General features: G+C 46.8%; 1 protein-coding gene across 1 annotated transcript; it reads right to left on the bottom strand.

Annotated features, from left to right (window-relative positions):
* Window positions 1-8,201: 8,201 nt before the first annotated feature.
* LOC128822130 (E3 ubiquitin-protein ligase CHFR-like) lies at window positions 8,202-9,884 on the bottom strand. Its single transcript, XM_054003726.1, has 2 exons — window positions 9,789-9,884; window positions 8,202-8,965 (listed from the first exon to the last, which is right to left on the bottom strand). Exon 2 carries the CDS (start codon window positions 8,957-8,959, stop codon window positions 8,267-8,269), a length of 693 nt encoding a protein of 230 aa, XP_053859701.1. The 5' UTR covers window positions 8,960-8,965; window positions 9,789-9,884; the 3' UTR covers window positions 8,202-8,266.
* Between the last annotated feature and the right edge of the window lie 6,544 nt (window positions 9,885-16,428).

Raw genomic sequence — 16,428 nt, 5'->3', positions numbered from 1 at the left:
TGTTCCTTTTTAATTACATGCACCTCATGATCTGTGAGTGGTGCAGTTGTTTCAGTCTGGCATTTGCAAGTTGGGTAGTACAGGGTGCAGGGCAGTGTCTCAACCCCAAACAAAAGGGTGGTGCATCAGACTTCTCTAGGGAAACAGGTTGGCACAAATGCTAGAGAAAGAGAGGTGACAATTACATGTAAGAAGAAAGCTTTTGTGTGGTCTGCTCTTCCACACTCCACCTTGTGATGTGATGGAACACTATGTGGTCATTACTCAAGGTGCAACAACATAAAACTTCTTACCTGAAGCCAGGGATTTTTATTTTTCTAGTGCAAGAAGATAGGGTGAGACAGAATAGGAGATAGAACAGCAGAATGGAAAATGTGGGTGATAACAAAGAAATGAAAGGAATCCCCCAAAAGCATGGAGAAAGTTGATATCCAAAGGTGGTGGTATCACCAAGAGCTTATAAATCAAGTTCTGGGATTTATATCTGCCCCTGGACATTCATTCCCAGGGACAATGGAGTGGAGGAGCCAGTCTTGCTTTTCCTTTGGAGAGTGTCTGTTCCGCTGCCATCTAACTCCTGTTTTTTCTGGATTCATCTCCACATCTCACTGCTTTGAGTTGCCGCCTCACCCTTGGACTTCATGGCAAATTAAATTACACACCCAAGACTTTAATTTTATGACTGCACTGTACCTAGTGAACCATTCCAAAAATCTGTAACTATTTCTAGCTAGAGATTGGAAATCAGACATCAATTTCTGAAAGAATTCTCTGCCTTCAGGACTGGGCTCTAGTTGCTGTTCATTGTGACTTGCTACTTGTTGAAAACAGTTTCATTAAATGCAGCGCAGCTCAGGATTATCAAGATAATTAAGTTTGCAATGATCCATGTGACACTGAGTGAATAAAAGCTATCAGGAATTCCTAATATGAGCACAATCCCCTCAGGACTAAAATTCATTATTCTTTGCAATATTAACTCAAACATTTTAGTGTCTAGGCCACAAAGTATTTTCCCAATTTTCTTTGGGGAAAAATTGAGATTACATAGGCTGAGTGATTAAATAGGATCAGAGGCTTTTCCCCAGGTAACCAACAGGCACCATAAACCAGTGCAAAGAACAGAAGGAGCAGTCTTGCTCTGGCCAACCTCCTTCATCTGCTCATCAGCAGGAAGGAGAGCCTGCAATTCACCCTCCAATGTGCTGCATATGCTGCATGATTCCAGCAGCTCATAAATGTTGCAGCTGTAATACATTGTTTCTGACAACCTGACAGTATTTTAGCAGTGTTCTTCCATTTTAACCCTTTTCACCCTTTTTCATTTAATGCAGTAGCTTAGTAATCAGAATAATGCCTTCATCCACTGAAGTACCTACTATGGTTATAGTCTAACAAAGAGGGTTTCAGCACCTGCTTTTTGAGATTCAAAATGATGAAGTCTGGTTGTGTTTTCTTGATGTCCTGAGTCCTGTTGAAATACACATATTGGTCAAATTAAAAGCCTTTGGACATGAACTAAGTCAAATAGGGCCCAGTGAAGATGGATCCCAGCAGCACAGCAGAGGGGGGATGGGGCCATTCAAGATGAGCAGCTGGAGGAAACAACAGTGCTTGCAACCTTGCCAAGGACTAGCATGGAGCTCGGAGCATGGCTGTTTCTGCCTTATCCCAACAACAACCACTGTAAGCACTGTGGGTCATCCACTATATTTATTTAAGGGAGGAGGATTACTCATCAAAAGTAGACTCTAAATTCCAAGGCTCACTTGCAAATCCAGAGCATCACCCAGATGATCAAAGCCCCAGTGCTTCCTACAATAATGCTGGGCAGCTCCTTTTTTGACACATAGACTGAACTCAGCAGACCATCACTTTGCCTTAATATATGTCTGAGTTGTTGTGGGTTTTTTTTCAGATACTCAGTTTTCTGTTTACAAGTTTCAAGGGCAATAGAGAAAAGCAATTCTTTATAGAAATAGATATGTCCTGTCCTATCCACAAACCAGCTGCTTTAACATGTGCTTTGCAAGGGCTGGACAGGTCAGAGCATGACTGTGCTATAATGCGCAGTGCCTGCTCTTCTTCACGTTGGCTCCAGGCCCTGTGGACATTAGTGGGGGCTCAGCCAGACAAGACAATGATAAGCAAAACAGACATACAAACCTCACTGAAATATTCTTTCTTGTGTGTGTGAAGCAACCGATTTCCAATTTTTGCTGCTGTGGAAAACAGAAACTTAACTCAACCAGTGAGCATGCTGTTTTCATTCACCTGGGGGAGATCCAAGGTATTGTCCTCATGGTGATTAACAGCTTTGCAACCCACCAGTGCCTGCAAAGGCACTGTGAAACAAAGAAGGCTTAGATGGACTTGGAGGAGTGGAAGAAGCTGGAGATAAAAGCCGAATTCAGTTTCATTACTCGGCAGACTAAAGAAAAAATATTTCTGAGCAGAGCACAGTGGCAGAACATAAGAAAGTATTATTTGATTTAATTAGTGCTAGCTTCAATTTGAAGATTGTTAAGAAGCCTTTTGTTTTCACAGGATTTTTTTTTTTTTTTGGTTGGAGTGTGGTGCAGTTCTGTGTAAATCAACAGATTTCTGCAAGCGTATGCATGTAATCATGTCAAAATTAGAAAACATGTATTTATGAGTAGAAGAAAATGTACATTGATTCTAGGCATAAGTATTCTGTTTGAAATCTCTGTGTGGAAATTATTCAGCAGCAGCTGATTTGTAAAGGTAGAATGCTGAAGTCTCCTCACTGTTGTGTTAAGCTTATACTATCTGAGAAACATGAGTGTTGATGTGCTATTCCACAAGCCACATGCAGGGAGAGAAACACCAAAACTCTGTCCCATTTTTAGAATTCAGTTTTTGGAAGAATTTTCCACTGCTGAAAGGGAAGTAGCAGTGGGAGTTTTGTGAATGGTCTAGATGATAAATAACTTGAATCACACACAGACTGAGGAGTCACAGTGGTTAAAATCCTCCCCCCTCTGAAGTTGATGGGAGACAGCCAGCCTGCACAAGTGCTGTTTTGGCTTTCCCTGCAATGTTGCAAGAGTTTTGTACATCATTTTGTTTGCTAAATAGACCGAGTGTTGTGGAAGGAGAAGGAAAAGCGGGCGCTACTTCTTCTATTGCAAATGAGTCAGAAATACTCACTGATCTGCATCAGTTTTCTTCCCTGGAACCAGAATTTGGATCGCAGGTTGAAAATTTTCTTGCATGTGGGAGACAGATGTCCTTAAGACACGAAACTTAAGAAAAACTTGGAAGCCAAGCTGACTATAGGAAGAGCAAAGCCGGGAAGAGCATTTTGAGAAACATGGCTCAAGCACACATATATGCAGTTGGAAGCCCATCTGGATGTGGTTCACCTCTCTCACTAAAGGGGTTTCAACACTGAGAGAATAACACCTACTAGTCACTACCAGAACTCTCTTTTGCAATACTTCTTTCTATAAAATATTCTAGAAATTCTCCTTATAGGGAGAAGCTGTTTGAGCAACTTTCAGTAAATTAGAGAAGTTTAGTTGAGATTGGTTTGAAGTGCCACCTTCTTTCTGCTGCACGCTGAGGAACTGTAGGGCAAAGAAGAAGGATAATTAAGAAAAATATGAGAGCAAAGGATTTCAGAAGTTGTGTGTGTGCCAGCAGCAGGTAAATGGTTTGCTGATTGAAGTATAATGCCTGTGGGGAAAAAAAATCCTCACAAAAGTACATTGGTATAATCTGAATGCCCTTTTACTGTGCACCCAATATTTGAAAAAAAGGAAGTCTTTCTAAATGCAGAAGGAAATTCAGGCATTTCATTTACACACATAAAAAAATGTTTGAAAACATTAGTATGAAAAGGCAATGAATCTCTCTGCTAAAACTGTCTGTGTCTGTAAGAGATAAGAGGGCAGGAGGAAGGAGAAAGAACAGTAATTTCTTTTAAATTATTCTTGTAATCCATTTACTTACAGCACAGCACCTACAAAACACCTTGCAATGACTGGGCAGATGCTCTGGCAGAAATAAGTACTCTCACTGTTCCCTCACTTTTCCACTTCCTTGCAATTCACTTTTTTTTCTAAAGTAGTGAATTCTTCAGTTCAGGTATTGTTCACAATGACATGCTAATAAGGACCTCTACTCATCAATGCAATAGAAATCATTAACATGAAGGAATTATTAGCATTCTACTATTCATGTGGTTAAACATGTATGTGAAGTCTTTGGTGGGCTTTTGCTTTGCAATTTCTACCGCTCAACTTGGTGGCTCCCACAGCTTCAAAGCCCTCTGTGGTGGGGAAACCTGCAGAACTTCTGCCAGTCATCACAAGGACTGACCATTCAAGGCCTTGCCCTGCAGTAGAGGGGAGGAATTACTGGGGAAGATTTGTCTTGTTTAACATTTTTGTTTTGCCCAAAGGAAGATATTCTGGTCAAGCCTATGAAGCCTGGCTCCATTCTGGAATTTTGAAGGAAAAACTTCTCAGAAGGATGAACAATGGGCATTTAAGCTAGTGTCCTTAAATTATTCGTAAGAGGGACTAAGTGTTGCTTGTGCTACGTCTGATAAAGCTTCAGAAGTGTAAAATATATCTCAAAAGCTATGAGGAAGGCTTAGGGACAGTCAGTGAGGCATAAACAGCAGCAGGGGCAGCAGCGGCAGCTACAGTAAGTTCTGGGGGCTGAGCGTGAGAATAAGCAGGACAGGGGGTTCCTGGAGTCACGGACACCCAAGCAAGGGCCTAAAGAAGTCATACAAGGATCTGCTGAGTTCACTTGGCTTGTTCAGCCTGGAGAAGAGGAGACCTCATAGCTTCCTGCAGCTTCCTCATGAGAAGAAGCAGAGGGGCAGGCGCTGATCTCTGCTCAGTGACAGAACCCAAGGGAATAGCAGGAAGCTGTGTCAGGGAAGGTTCAAGTTGGGTGTCAGGAAATGTTTCTTCACCTGAAGGGTGGTTGAGCACTGGAACAGGTTCCCAAGGGAAGTGGTCACAGCACCAAGCCTGACAGTTCAAGAAGCATTTGAACAACATTCTCAGGCAGAATCATTGGGATGGGGCTGTGTGATAGACACAAAGATCCTCATAAGTTCCTTCCAACTCAGGAGATTCTGTGGTTCATTGAAGAGCTGAGAGACCTGGAGGCAGCTCTCTCAAGCAGGGTGATGTGTCAAGGGTGTTGCCACAGGCAACTACGGCATATTTCAGTGACACAGGAATCTTCCTTTGGTGAGGGGAGCAGTAACAGTGGTGGGTAACACTGGCCTGAGCAGGAGAAGAAGCTGGGCAGGGAGACCAGGAAAGGACACCTCATGGTCAAGGTCCACATAGGCTGCTGATCCGGAGAGATGCTGTTGATGAGGCCTTCTTGGTTTGGCTGCAGGGCACATCATCCTCACCACTTCTCATCCTGATGGGAGGGTCCAACCACCCAGACTGCTGGGAGAGCAATACAGCCAGCTGTAAGCAATCCAGCACACTCCTGGAGTGTGCAGAGGACAACTTCCTGATCTAGGTATTGGCCAGACCAAACGAGGAGAAGCATGGCTAGGCCTGGTGCTCACTGATGTGGATGAGCTCATTTGAGGGGTGTGGTGGTTTGTTGTTTTATAATTGTTTTTTGTTAATCAGTTTGTAATGGTTTGTTCCATGTACCCCATTCTGTTCCCCTAATGGTTTAGCCCTAAGTTGTTTACTTCAATATTTTCCCGCCAAGTGCCTGTCAATCCCCATGTCAGTCTCCCCAGTCCCTCCTTTGTGCCTCCCTTGCTTCCTTATAAGTCCCTGTCAATCCCCAATTCACTGCCCCCTACCCCTGCCTGTCAAGTGGAACACACCCTGTGTGTTCTAGAATGTTCCCTGTCTGTTACCCCTTGTACAGTTTCTCATTGAGCTGTTAAGCGTGCTCCCTCCCCTGTGTTGCCCTTATTGGATTACCCCAGTTGTGTTCCCCGCCCCTAATGTCTCCCCATTGGATGTGAGTTGTTTCCACTCCTCATACCCTCCCCTCTTTAAAATGTGCTGCAACCCTTGGTCCTGTGCTTACTTGTCCCTGAATCCTCTTTGGCAATAAACTGCCTTAGAACTCATACAAGTAGCCCCTCTCTCTTTATCTTGGCCCTTCATACTGCTTCGGTGCTGTGGTACCCATGCCACAGCCAGCCACAGAGAGCTGCTGATCTCTCTGTGTGCACTGCCACCCAAGGAGGTCTCAGAAGAGACCTGGGGCCAGCCACTCCTGTAGTGCCCTCCAGCCACAGGGAGTGTGCTAGCCGGGAGACCTCCACACCGTGGTCGCACATGGGCAGCTACAGAGGGGTTAAGTCTGGATGCAGCCTGGGCTGTAGCGACCGTGCCCTGGTGAAATTTTGTGATCACGTGGCGCATGGGCATGGCAAGGAGAATGGTCAGGATCCTGAAGATTGGAAAACTTTGACCTGTTTAAGGGGTTGGTGAATGAGATCCCTTGGGAAACTATCCTTAAGGACAAGGGGGCTGACCTGGGCTGGCAGCACGTTAAGGTCACTTTTCTTAGAGCACAGGAGCTCACCATCACAATGTGTAGAAAATCTTGCCAGGCAGGCAAGAAAATGGCATGGCTGAGCAAAGATCTGCTCCTCAAACTGAGAAGAAAGAAGAAAATGCACAGCCAGTGGAGGAGGGAGAGGTGACTTGGGGAGAGTACTGGGATATGGTTCAGATGTGTAGGGACAGCATGAGGAAAGCCAAGGCACAGATGGAACTGGGCTTGGCAAAACATGTGAAGAATAAGAAGGAATTCTGTTAAGGATATAGGTAAGAAGAGAAAGGCCAAAGAAGTAATGGTCCCTTATAAGGTGAGAATGGAGAACTGGTAACAACAGAAACAGAAAGCTGAATTACTCAATGAGTTCCTCCCCTCAGTCTTCATTGGCTTGCAGTCAGCTTACCCATCTCTCAGGTTCTTGAACTTTAGATAGGAGCTGGAGGACTGAATCTGTGAGCAGAGAGCAGGTTCTGGACCACTTGATAAAACTAAACAAGCGCAAGTCTATGGAATCTGACGACATGCGTTCCAGGGAAATCCAATTCCTGAGGGGAACTGATTGCTGCTGTTGGCAAACATTTGCCATCATATTTGAAAAGTGATGGCAGCAAGGCCAAGCACCTGGTGACTAGAAAAAGGGAAACATTGCTCCATTTTTAAGAAGTGAAGTAAGGAAGGTGTGGGGAATTACAAACCTCTTAGCCTGACCTCTGTGCCTGGGAATTTAATGTTGCAGATCCTCATGGAAGCACTGTTAAATCACATACAAGACAGGTGATCAAGGAGGTGATCTGAGACAAAACAGCATGGCCTTACAAAGGGCAAATCTTGCCTGACCACTCTGGTGACCTTCTATGATGGAGTGACTGGAAGAGTCAGTGCTGTGAGTGAGCAAGTAGGCAGCTTGGTCCTGATCTGAATTCCAAACTCTTCTGCACTGTGGCAGTCCTAGTAACAGAGTGTACAGAGTAGAAGAAAACTGTAGTTCAATAAAAAAATTGAATACAGTTTGTCTTGGCCTAGTACTTAATTTTTTGGATCACCTCTGTCTTACTTGAAAGTAAGAGCATTCTGGGTACACTATTGTTTTTCAGTGATTTTGGTAGTCTTTGGATGTCAGTTGGAGTCTATAGCCTGTACTGCCATTAGGAGCATTAAAGGTGAGGCTCTACACAGAGCATACCAAGCATGTAAACCAATTTCACTTTTCACTGCCACCTTGTGAGAAAACTGATGAGAAGATATTCTGGGTGATATTTGGGGTAAAGTGTAAAAAATGGGTGCTGTGAAAGGACAAGATGCTTTCCAATAAGACATTGGCATTGTTGGCACCAGGGCAGAAAGGATTTTTTTTTGTTTTATTTTCAACTGGTCATAGTATGGAAATGCAATATAATGAGAAATGGCACAGCCATAAGAAATACTCAGTATAAGCTCTTATAGATAAGTGTAACACAGAAAAGGATGAGAAAAGCAGCAGGCAAGCTTCTAGCCTGTTACCCTTATTACCCTCAGCATCATTGCAAGGGTCTCTTTAGATTTTCCAGTACATTTTGTAACAGACATTAGATGCCTGAGCCCAAATTTGATGGTTGGAATTAACTTTATTTTTGGAATTGTTAGTAGGACCATTTTTGGTATAAAGTAGTATAATTTGTGACACTAGTAGCACATTTCTCAGTAGGGTGTGCTACCTGTCCCTGAATCACTCAGAGGTGTGGGATGTCCACTGGAATCAATGAAATCGTCTGCTTGTTGCCCAGGATTCCCTGGAGGGATTCCATGGTGCCCGCTGACGGTGCTCACTCCTCCCCAGAGGGACTGGGACATCCCATTCATGCCTTGCAACTTGGTTCCAACCACGAGATGTTTCAGAAGCCGTGTCCTGAGCCCTGCTGTGCGGCCGTCTCCTGCTGCTTGAGGGGTCAAAACTCCGGGCCTGCTGACCCCTGCTATGGCCATCATGGCTCTGCCTCCGGGATCTGCTTCGGTCCCTTTCCCAGTCTCTGGCACGGCTATTGCCGTGCTCTCTGCTGGAAGATCGGCGGTACCCGTGGCCTGTGGAATGATGCCGCCTCCCGTCTGCAGAGTGACGATGATCTCTCCTTCCAGGATTATGTCTGATGGAGCTGGTGTAGTGCCCTATAGAGTACACCTCATAGTTATTGTCTCCCACTTTGCGGAGGAGGTATTGGAAAGGCTCCCGGCAGATTGGACAAACAGGTCTATTGCGTGACCACTCCAGTATGCAAGGAAAGCAGAAAGCATGGTTGCACCAGCTCACTGAGACTTGGTTGTTGATGATGTCCAAGCAGATTGGGCACATTTGGTCCTCTGACTTATGTGGAGGCTCAGCCAGGAGCACTTGGTTGTCACTGGCAGTAGAGGAAGAGGTGCCACCTTCTGCCAAGCCCTTCTGCAACGCCATCTGACACTGCAAACCAAAGAGACACAAGGCTCCTGGTGTTGTAGACGTTGGTGAACCCAATGGGAAGAATGATGATGTCTGACTTTGTTCAGAAGGTTGAATGATTTCTTTATTATAATTATGCTTTAATACATTAATATACTATATATAAGTGGATACTAACAACTACATGCTGCTTTCTCTAAGTAACATATCTAACTACCAACAACTCGTGCTCCTGTTCGCCAGAGTCCAGACACAGGTGGATCCGATTGGCCATCAGGCCCAAACAATCCACCATGATCCAACCAAGCGATCACTCTAGGTAAACAATTCTCCAAACACATTCCACAAGAGAAAAACAAGGAGCAGAAATAGAAATAGTTTTCTCTTTCATTTCTCTCTGTGTACCATTATGAAAAATTCGGAGAGAGAGAAATGTGCTTGGCACACTCCTGGCCTGCCCTGGAGACACAATCCAGAGATGCAGTCTTCAGACAACAGCCAAGCTGTCTGCATCAAGCACTGAAGAGCTGTCCCTTCTACCTCGAGGCAGTGCTTGAGCTGCCACAAGGGCTAGGGACTATCCTGGGGCAGACAAGTGACACCAGAGGTGTCTCTGCATGTGACAGCTCTCAGAGCAGGGCAGTGACTGACCTCTCGTACATGTGCACGCAGGAATTGTGAAGGTGTAAAAGCAGTTTTTGGCCTCTCAGCAGCAGCAGCTGAAGCCTGGGAATGTGGCAGACTGGGACCAGCTCCCCAGGTCCTACTGCTATTACTGCACAGGAAATCCTCTCTATGCTCTCAGAAGGCAGCCAACAGGATGGGGGTCCATCGTTCCCCCCACCTGCCAGTGTCTGTCCTCTTTGGAGGAGGGCAGGCATTCTGGCTCTTCAGGGCTGCCGCACAACTCAAAAGGGGTTGATGTCACACATGTCACAATGACTCTCTGATGACACCACAGGGCTTTCAGGAACTACACACAGAAGACACAAGCTCTGGCCTCAGGGAACAAAAGCTTCCCAGGTAGCTTGTCTCACTAGGCTGCCTAGCTATCAAGGAGTTTCCCCTTTCTTTATTTTTTATATAAAATCACAGGTTTTACCATTCATACCCAGCATTACGTTCTGGTTTAGGAATAAACCATCTTAAGGTGTTTTTCTAGCTTCTACCTACTAACTTGTTATCCTCTTAACCTTGGTCACCCTTACATAGGTCTCTAGATTTTTTTATGTGTTTTTTGATGGAGAAGAGATTCTATGCTTCAGGCTTGATGGTTGGAATTGACTTTATTTTAGGAATTGTTAGTAGGACCAGTTTTGGTGTAAAGTGGTACAATTTGTGATACAAGTAACAGTAGTACCCTTCTTGGTAGGGTGTGCTACCTTTCCCTGTGGTACTCAGGACTGTGGGATATCCGTCAGGATTGGTTGGATTGACTCCTTGTTGCCTGGGGTTCCCTAGAGGAAACTGGTCATGCTGGCTGATGGTGCTCACTCCTCCCTGAAGAGTCAGGGACATCCTGTTCAGGCCTTGCAGGTTGTCCCTCATTGTGATCCCTCCTCCTTTGCTCTTCTCTCTGTGTTTGTCGCCAGATTCTGTGGGACCTCCTCCGAGATTGTCTGCTTGTTGCCCAGGATTCCCTGGAGGAATCCCATGGTACCCGCTGACGGTGCTCACTCCTCCCCAGGGGGACTGGGACATCCCATTCATGCCTTGCAACTTGGTTCCAACCACGAGATGTTTCAGAAGCCGTGTCCTGAGCCCTGCTGTGCGGCCGTCTCCTGCTGCTTGAGGGGTCAAAACTCCGGGCCTGCTGACCCCTGCTATGGCCATCATGGCTCTGCCTCCGGGATCTGCTTCGGTCCCTTTCCCAGTCTCTGGCACGGCTATTGCCGTGCTCTCTGCTGGAAGACCGGTGGTGCTCGTGGCCTGCGGAATGATGCCACCTCCTGTCTGCAGAGTGGTGACGATCTCTCCTTCCTGGATTATGTCTGATGGAGCTGCTATAGTACACTTCATAGTTATTGTCTCCCACCTTGTGGAAGAGGTATCGGAAAGGCTCCTGACACACCGGGCAAATACGTCTGATGCGGGACCATTCCAGTATGCAAGAAAAGCAGAAAGCATGTCTACACCAGCTCACGGAGGTTTCCTCCTCAATGCTGTCCAGGCAGATTGGGCAGTTAAAAGGTCTTTGAGGGATAGCCAGGACCACCGGGTTGTTGCTGGCAGTAGAGGAAGAGGAGTCACCTTCTGAGAAACTCTCCTCCAACGCCATCTGGCACTTCAAACCAAAGAGACACAAGGTTCCTGGCCTGCCCTGGAGACACAATCCAGAGATGCAGTCTTCAGACAACAGCCAAGCTGTCTGCATCAAGCACTGAAGAGCTGTCCCTTCTACCTCGAGGCAGTGCTTGAGCTGCCACAAGGGCTAGGGACTATCCTGGGGCAGACAAGTGACACCAGAGGTGTCTCTGCATGTGACAGCTCTCAGAGCAGGGCAGTGACTGACCTCTCGTACATGTGCACGCAGGAATTGTGAAGGTGTAAAAGCAGTTTTTGGCCTCTCAGCAGCAGCAGCTGAAGCCTGGGAATGTGGCAGACTGGGACCAGCTCCCCAGGTCCTACTGCTATTACTGCACAGGAAATCCTCTCTATGCTCTCAGAAGGCAGCCAACAGGATGGGGGTCCATCGTTCCCCCCACCTGCCAGTGTCTGTCCTCTTTGGAGGAGGGCAGGCATTCTGGCTCTTCAGGGCTGCCGCACAACTCAAAAGGGGTTGATGTCACACATGTCACAATGACTCTCTGATGACACCACAGGGCTTTCAGGAACTACACACAGAAGACACAAGCTCTGGCCTCAGGGAACAAAAGCTTCCCAGGTAGCTTGTCTCACTAGGCTGCCTAGCTATCAAGGAGTTTCCCCTTTCTTTATTTTTTATATAAAATCACAGGTTTTACCATTCATACCCAGCATTACGTTCTGGTTTAGGAATAAACCATCTTAAGGTGTTTTTCTAGCTTCTACCTACTAACTTGTTATCCTCTTAACCTTGGTCACCCTTACATAGGTCTCTAGATTTTTTTATGTGTTTTTTGATGGAGAAGAGATTCTATGCTTCAGGCTTGATGGTTGGAATTGACTTTATTTTAGGAATTGTTAGTAGGACCAGTTTTGGTGTAAAGTGGTACAATTTGTGATACAAGTAACAGTAGTACCCTTCTTGGTAGGGTGTGCTACCTTTCCCTGTGGTACTCAGGACTGTGGGATATCCGTCAGGATTGGTTGGATTGACTCCTTGTTGCCTGGGGTTCCCTAGAGGAAACTGGTCATGCTGGCTGATGGTGCTCACTCCTCCCTGAAGAGTCAGGGACATCCTGTTCAGGCCTTGCAGGTTGTCCCTCATTGTGATCCCTCCTCCTTTGCTCTTCTCTCTGTGTTTGTCGCCAGATTCTGTGGGACCTCCTCCGAGATTGTCTGCTTGTTGCCCAGGATTCCCTGGAGGAATCCCATGGTACCCGCTGACGGTGCTCACTCCTCCCCAGGGGGACTGGGACATCCCATTCATGCCTTGCAACTTGGTTCCAACCACGAGACGTTTCAGAAGCCGTGTCCTGAGCCCTGCTGTGCGGCCGTCTCCTGCTGCTTGAGGGGTCAAAACTCCGGGCCTGCTGACCCCTGCTATGGCCATCATGGCTCTGCCTCCGGGATCTGCTTCGGTCCCTTTCCCAGTCTCTGGCACGGCTATTGCCGTGCTCTCTGCTGGAAGATCGGCGGTACCCGTGGCCTGTGGAATGATGCCGCCTCCCGTCTGCAGAGTGACGATGATCTCTCCTTCCGGGATTATGTCTGATGGAGCTGGTGTAGTGCCCTATAGAGTACACCTCATAGTTATTGTCTCCCACTTTGCGGAGGAGGTACTGGAAAGGCTCCCGGCAGATTGGACAAACAGGTCTATTGCGTGACCACTCCAGTATGCAAGGAAAGCAGAAAGCATGGTTGCACCAGCTCACTGAGACTTGGTTGTTGATGATGTCCAAGCAGATTGGGCACATTTGGTCCTCTGACTTATGTGGAGGCTCAGCCAGGAGCACTTGGTTGTCACTGGCAGTAGAGGAAGAGGTGCCACCTTCTGCCAAGCCCTTCTGCAACGCCATCTGACACTGCAAACCAAAGAGACACAAGGCTCCTGGTGTTGTAGACGTTGGTGAACCCAATGGGAAGAATGATGATGTCTGACTTTGTTCAGAAGGTTGAATGATTTCTTTATTATAATTATGCTTTAATACATTAATATACTATATATAAGCAGATACTAAAAACTACATGCTGCTTTCTCTAAGTAACATATCTAACTACCAACAACTCGTGCTCCTGTTCGCCAGAGTCCAGACACAGGTGGATCCAATTGGCCATCAGGCCCAAACAATCCACCATGATCCAACCAAGCGATCACTCTAGGTAAACAATTCTCCAAACACATTCCACAAGAGAAAAACAAGGAGCAGAAATAGAAATAGTTTTCTCTTTCATTTCTCTCTGTGTACCTTTATGAAAAATTCTGAGGGAAATGTGCTTGCCACATTGACACTTCCCAGACACAGAGGTCAGGCTAAGAGGTTTGTAATTCCCCACACCTTCCTTACTTCACTTCTTAAAAATGGAGCAATGTTTCCCTTTTTCTAGTCACCAGGTGCTTGGCCTTGCTGCCATCACTTTTCAAATATGATGGCAAATGTTTGCCAACAGCAGCAATCAGTTCCCCTCAGGAATTGGATTTCCCTGGAACGCATGTCGTCAGATTCCATAGACTTGCGCTTGTTTAGTTTTATCAAGTGGTCCAGAACCTGCTCTCTGCTCACAGATTCAGTCCTCCAGCTCCTATCTAAAGTTCAAGAACCTGAGAGATGGGTAAGCTGACTGCAAGCCAATGAAGACTGAGGGGAGGAACTCATTGAGTAATTCAGCTTTCTGTTTCTGTTGTTACCAGTTCTCCATTCTCACCTTATAAGGGACCATTACTTCTTTGGCCTTTCTCTTCTTACCTATATCCTTAACAGAATTCCTTCTTATTCTTCACATGTTTTGCCAAGCCCAGTTCCATCTGTGCCTTGGCTTTCCTCATGCTGTCCCTACACATCTGAACCATATCCCAGTACTCTCCCCAAGTCACCTCTCCCTCCTCCACTGGCTGTGCATTTTCTTCTTTCTTCTCAGTTTGAGGAGCAGATCTTTGCTCAGCCATGCCATTTTCTTGCCTGCCTGGCAAGATTTTCTACACATTGTGATGGTGAGCTCCTGTGCTCTAAGAAAAGTGACCTTAACGTGCTGCCAGCCCAGGTCAGCCCCCTTGTCCTTAAGGATAGTTTCCCAAGGGATCTCATTCACCAACCCCTTAAACAGGTCAAAGTTTTCCAATCTTCAGGATCCTGACCATTCTCCTTGCCATGCCCATGCGCCACGTGATCACAAAATTTCACCAGGGCACGGTCGCTACAGCCCAGGCTGCATCCAGACTTAACCCCTCTGTAGCTGCCCATGTGCGACCACGGTGTGGAGGTCTCCCGGCTAGCACACTCCCTGTGGCTGGAGGGCACTACAGGAGTGGCTGGCCCCAGGTCTCTTCTGAGACCTCCTTGGGTGGCAGTGCACACAGAGAGATCAGCAGCTCTCTGTGGCTGGCTGTGGCATGGGTACCACAGCACCGAAGCAGTATGAAGGGCCAAGATAAAGAGAGAGGGGCTACTTGTATGAGTTCTAAGGCAGTTTATTGCCAAAGAGGATTCAGGGACAAGTAAGCACAGGACCAAGGGTTGCAGCACATTTTAAAGAGGGGAGGGTATGAGGAGTGGAAACAACTCACATCCAATGGGGAGACATTAGGGGCGGGGAACACAACTGGGGTAATCCAATAAGGGCAACACAGGGGAGGGAGCACGCTTAACAGCTCAATGAGAAACTGTACAAGGGGTAACAGACAGGGAACATTCTAGAACACACAGGGTGTGTTCCACTTGACAGGCAGGGGTAGGGGGCAGTGAATTGGGGATTGACAGGGACTTATAAGGAAGCAAGGGAGGCACAAAGGAGGGACTGGGGAGACTGACATGGGGATTGACAGGCACTTGGCGGGAAAATATTGAAGTAAACAACTTAGGGCTAAACCATTAGGGGAACAGAATGGGGTACATGGAACAAACCATTACAAACTGATTAACAAAAAACAATTATAAAACAACAAACCACCACACCCCTCAAATGAGCTCATCCACATCAGTGAGCACCAGGCCTAGCCATGCTTCTCCTCGTTTGGTCTGGCCAATACCTAGATCAGGAAGTTGTCCTCTGCACACTCCAGGAGTGTGCTGGATTGCTTACAGCTGGCTGTATTGCTCTCCCAGCAGTCTGGGTGGTTGGACTCTCCCATCAGGATGAGAAGTGGTGAGGATGATGTGCCCTGCAGCCAAACCAAGAAGGCCTCATCAACAGCATCTCTCCGGATCAGCAGCCTATGTGGACCTTGACCATGAGGTGTCCTTTCCTGGTCTCCCTGCCCAGCTTCTTCTCCTGCTCAGGCCAGTGTTACCCACCACTGTTACTGCTCCCCTCACCAAAGGAAGATTCCTGTGTCACTGAAATATGCCGTAGTTGCCTGTGGCAACACCCTTGACACATCACCCTGCTTGAGAGAGCTGCCTCCAGGTCTCTCAGCTCTTCAATGAACCACAGAATCTCCTGAGTTGGAAGGAACTTATGAGGATCTTTGTGTCTATCACACAGCCCCATCCCAATGATTCTGCCTGAGAATGTTGTTCAAATGCTTCTTGAACTGTCAGGCTTGGTGCTGTGACCACTTCCCTTGGGAACCTGTTCCAGTGCTCAACCACCCTTCAGGTGAAGAAACATTTCCTGACACCCAACTTGAACCTTCCCTGACACAGCTTCCTGCTATTCCCTTGGGTTCTGTCACTGAGCAGAGATCAGCGCCTGCCCCTCTGCTTCTTCTCATGAGGAAGCTGCAGGAAGCTATGAGGTCTCCTCTTCTCCAGGCTGAACAAGCCAAGTGAACTCAGCAGATCCTTGTATGACTTCTTTAGGCCCTTGCTTGGGTGTCCGTGACTCCAGGAACCCCCTGTCCTGCTTATTCTCACGCTCAGCCCCCAGAACTTACTGTAGCTGCCGCTGCTGCCCCTGCTGCTGTTTATGCCTCACTGACTGTCCCTAAGCCTTCCTCATAGCTTTTGAGATATATTTTACACTTCTGAAGCTTTATCAGACGTAGCACAAGCAACACTTAGTCCCTCTTACGAATAATTTAAGGACACTAGCTTAAATGCCCATTGTTCATCCTTCTGAGAAGTTTTTCCTTCAAAATTCCAGAATGGAGCCAGGCTTCATAGGCTTGACCAGAATATCTTCCTTTGGGCAAAACAAAAATGTTAAACAAGACAAATCTTCCCCAGTAATTCCTCCCCTCTACT

Source organism: Vidua macroura, chromosome Z (genome assembly GCF_024509145.1).
Source record: "Vidua macroura isolate BioBank_ID:100142 chromosome Z, ASM2450914v1, whole genome shotgun sequence".
NCBI classification, from domain to species: Eukaryota; Metazoa; Chordata; class Aves; order Passeriformes; family Viduidae; genus Vidua; species Vidua macroura.
The sequence above is the reverse complement of the archived record's forward strand: the minus strand, read 5'-3'. Positions and strand labels throughout refer to the sequence as shown.

Coding starts and splice junctions, on each gene's coding strand:
- LOC128822130 (XM_054003726.1), bottom strand. CDS start 8,959: ATGGCGTTGCAGAAGGGCTTGGCAGAAGGTGGCACCTCTTCCTCTACT.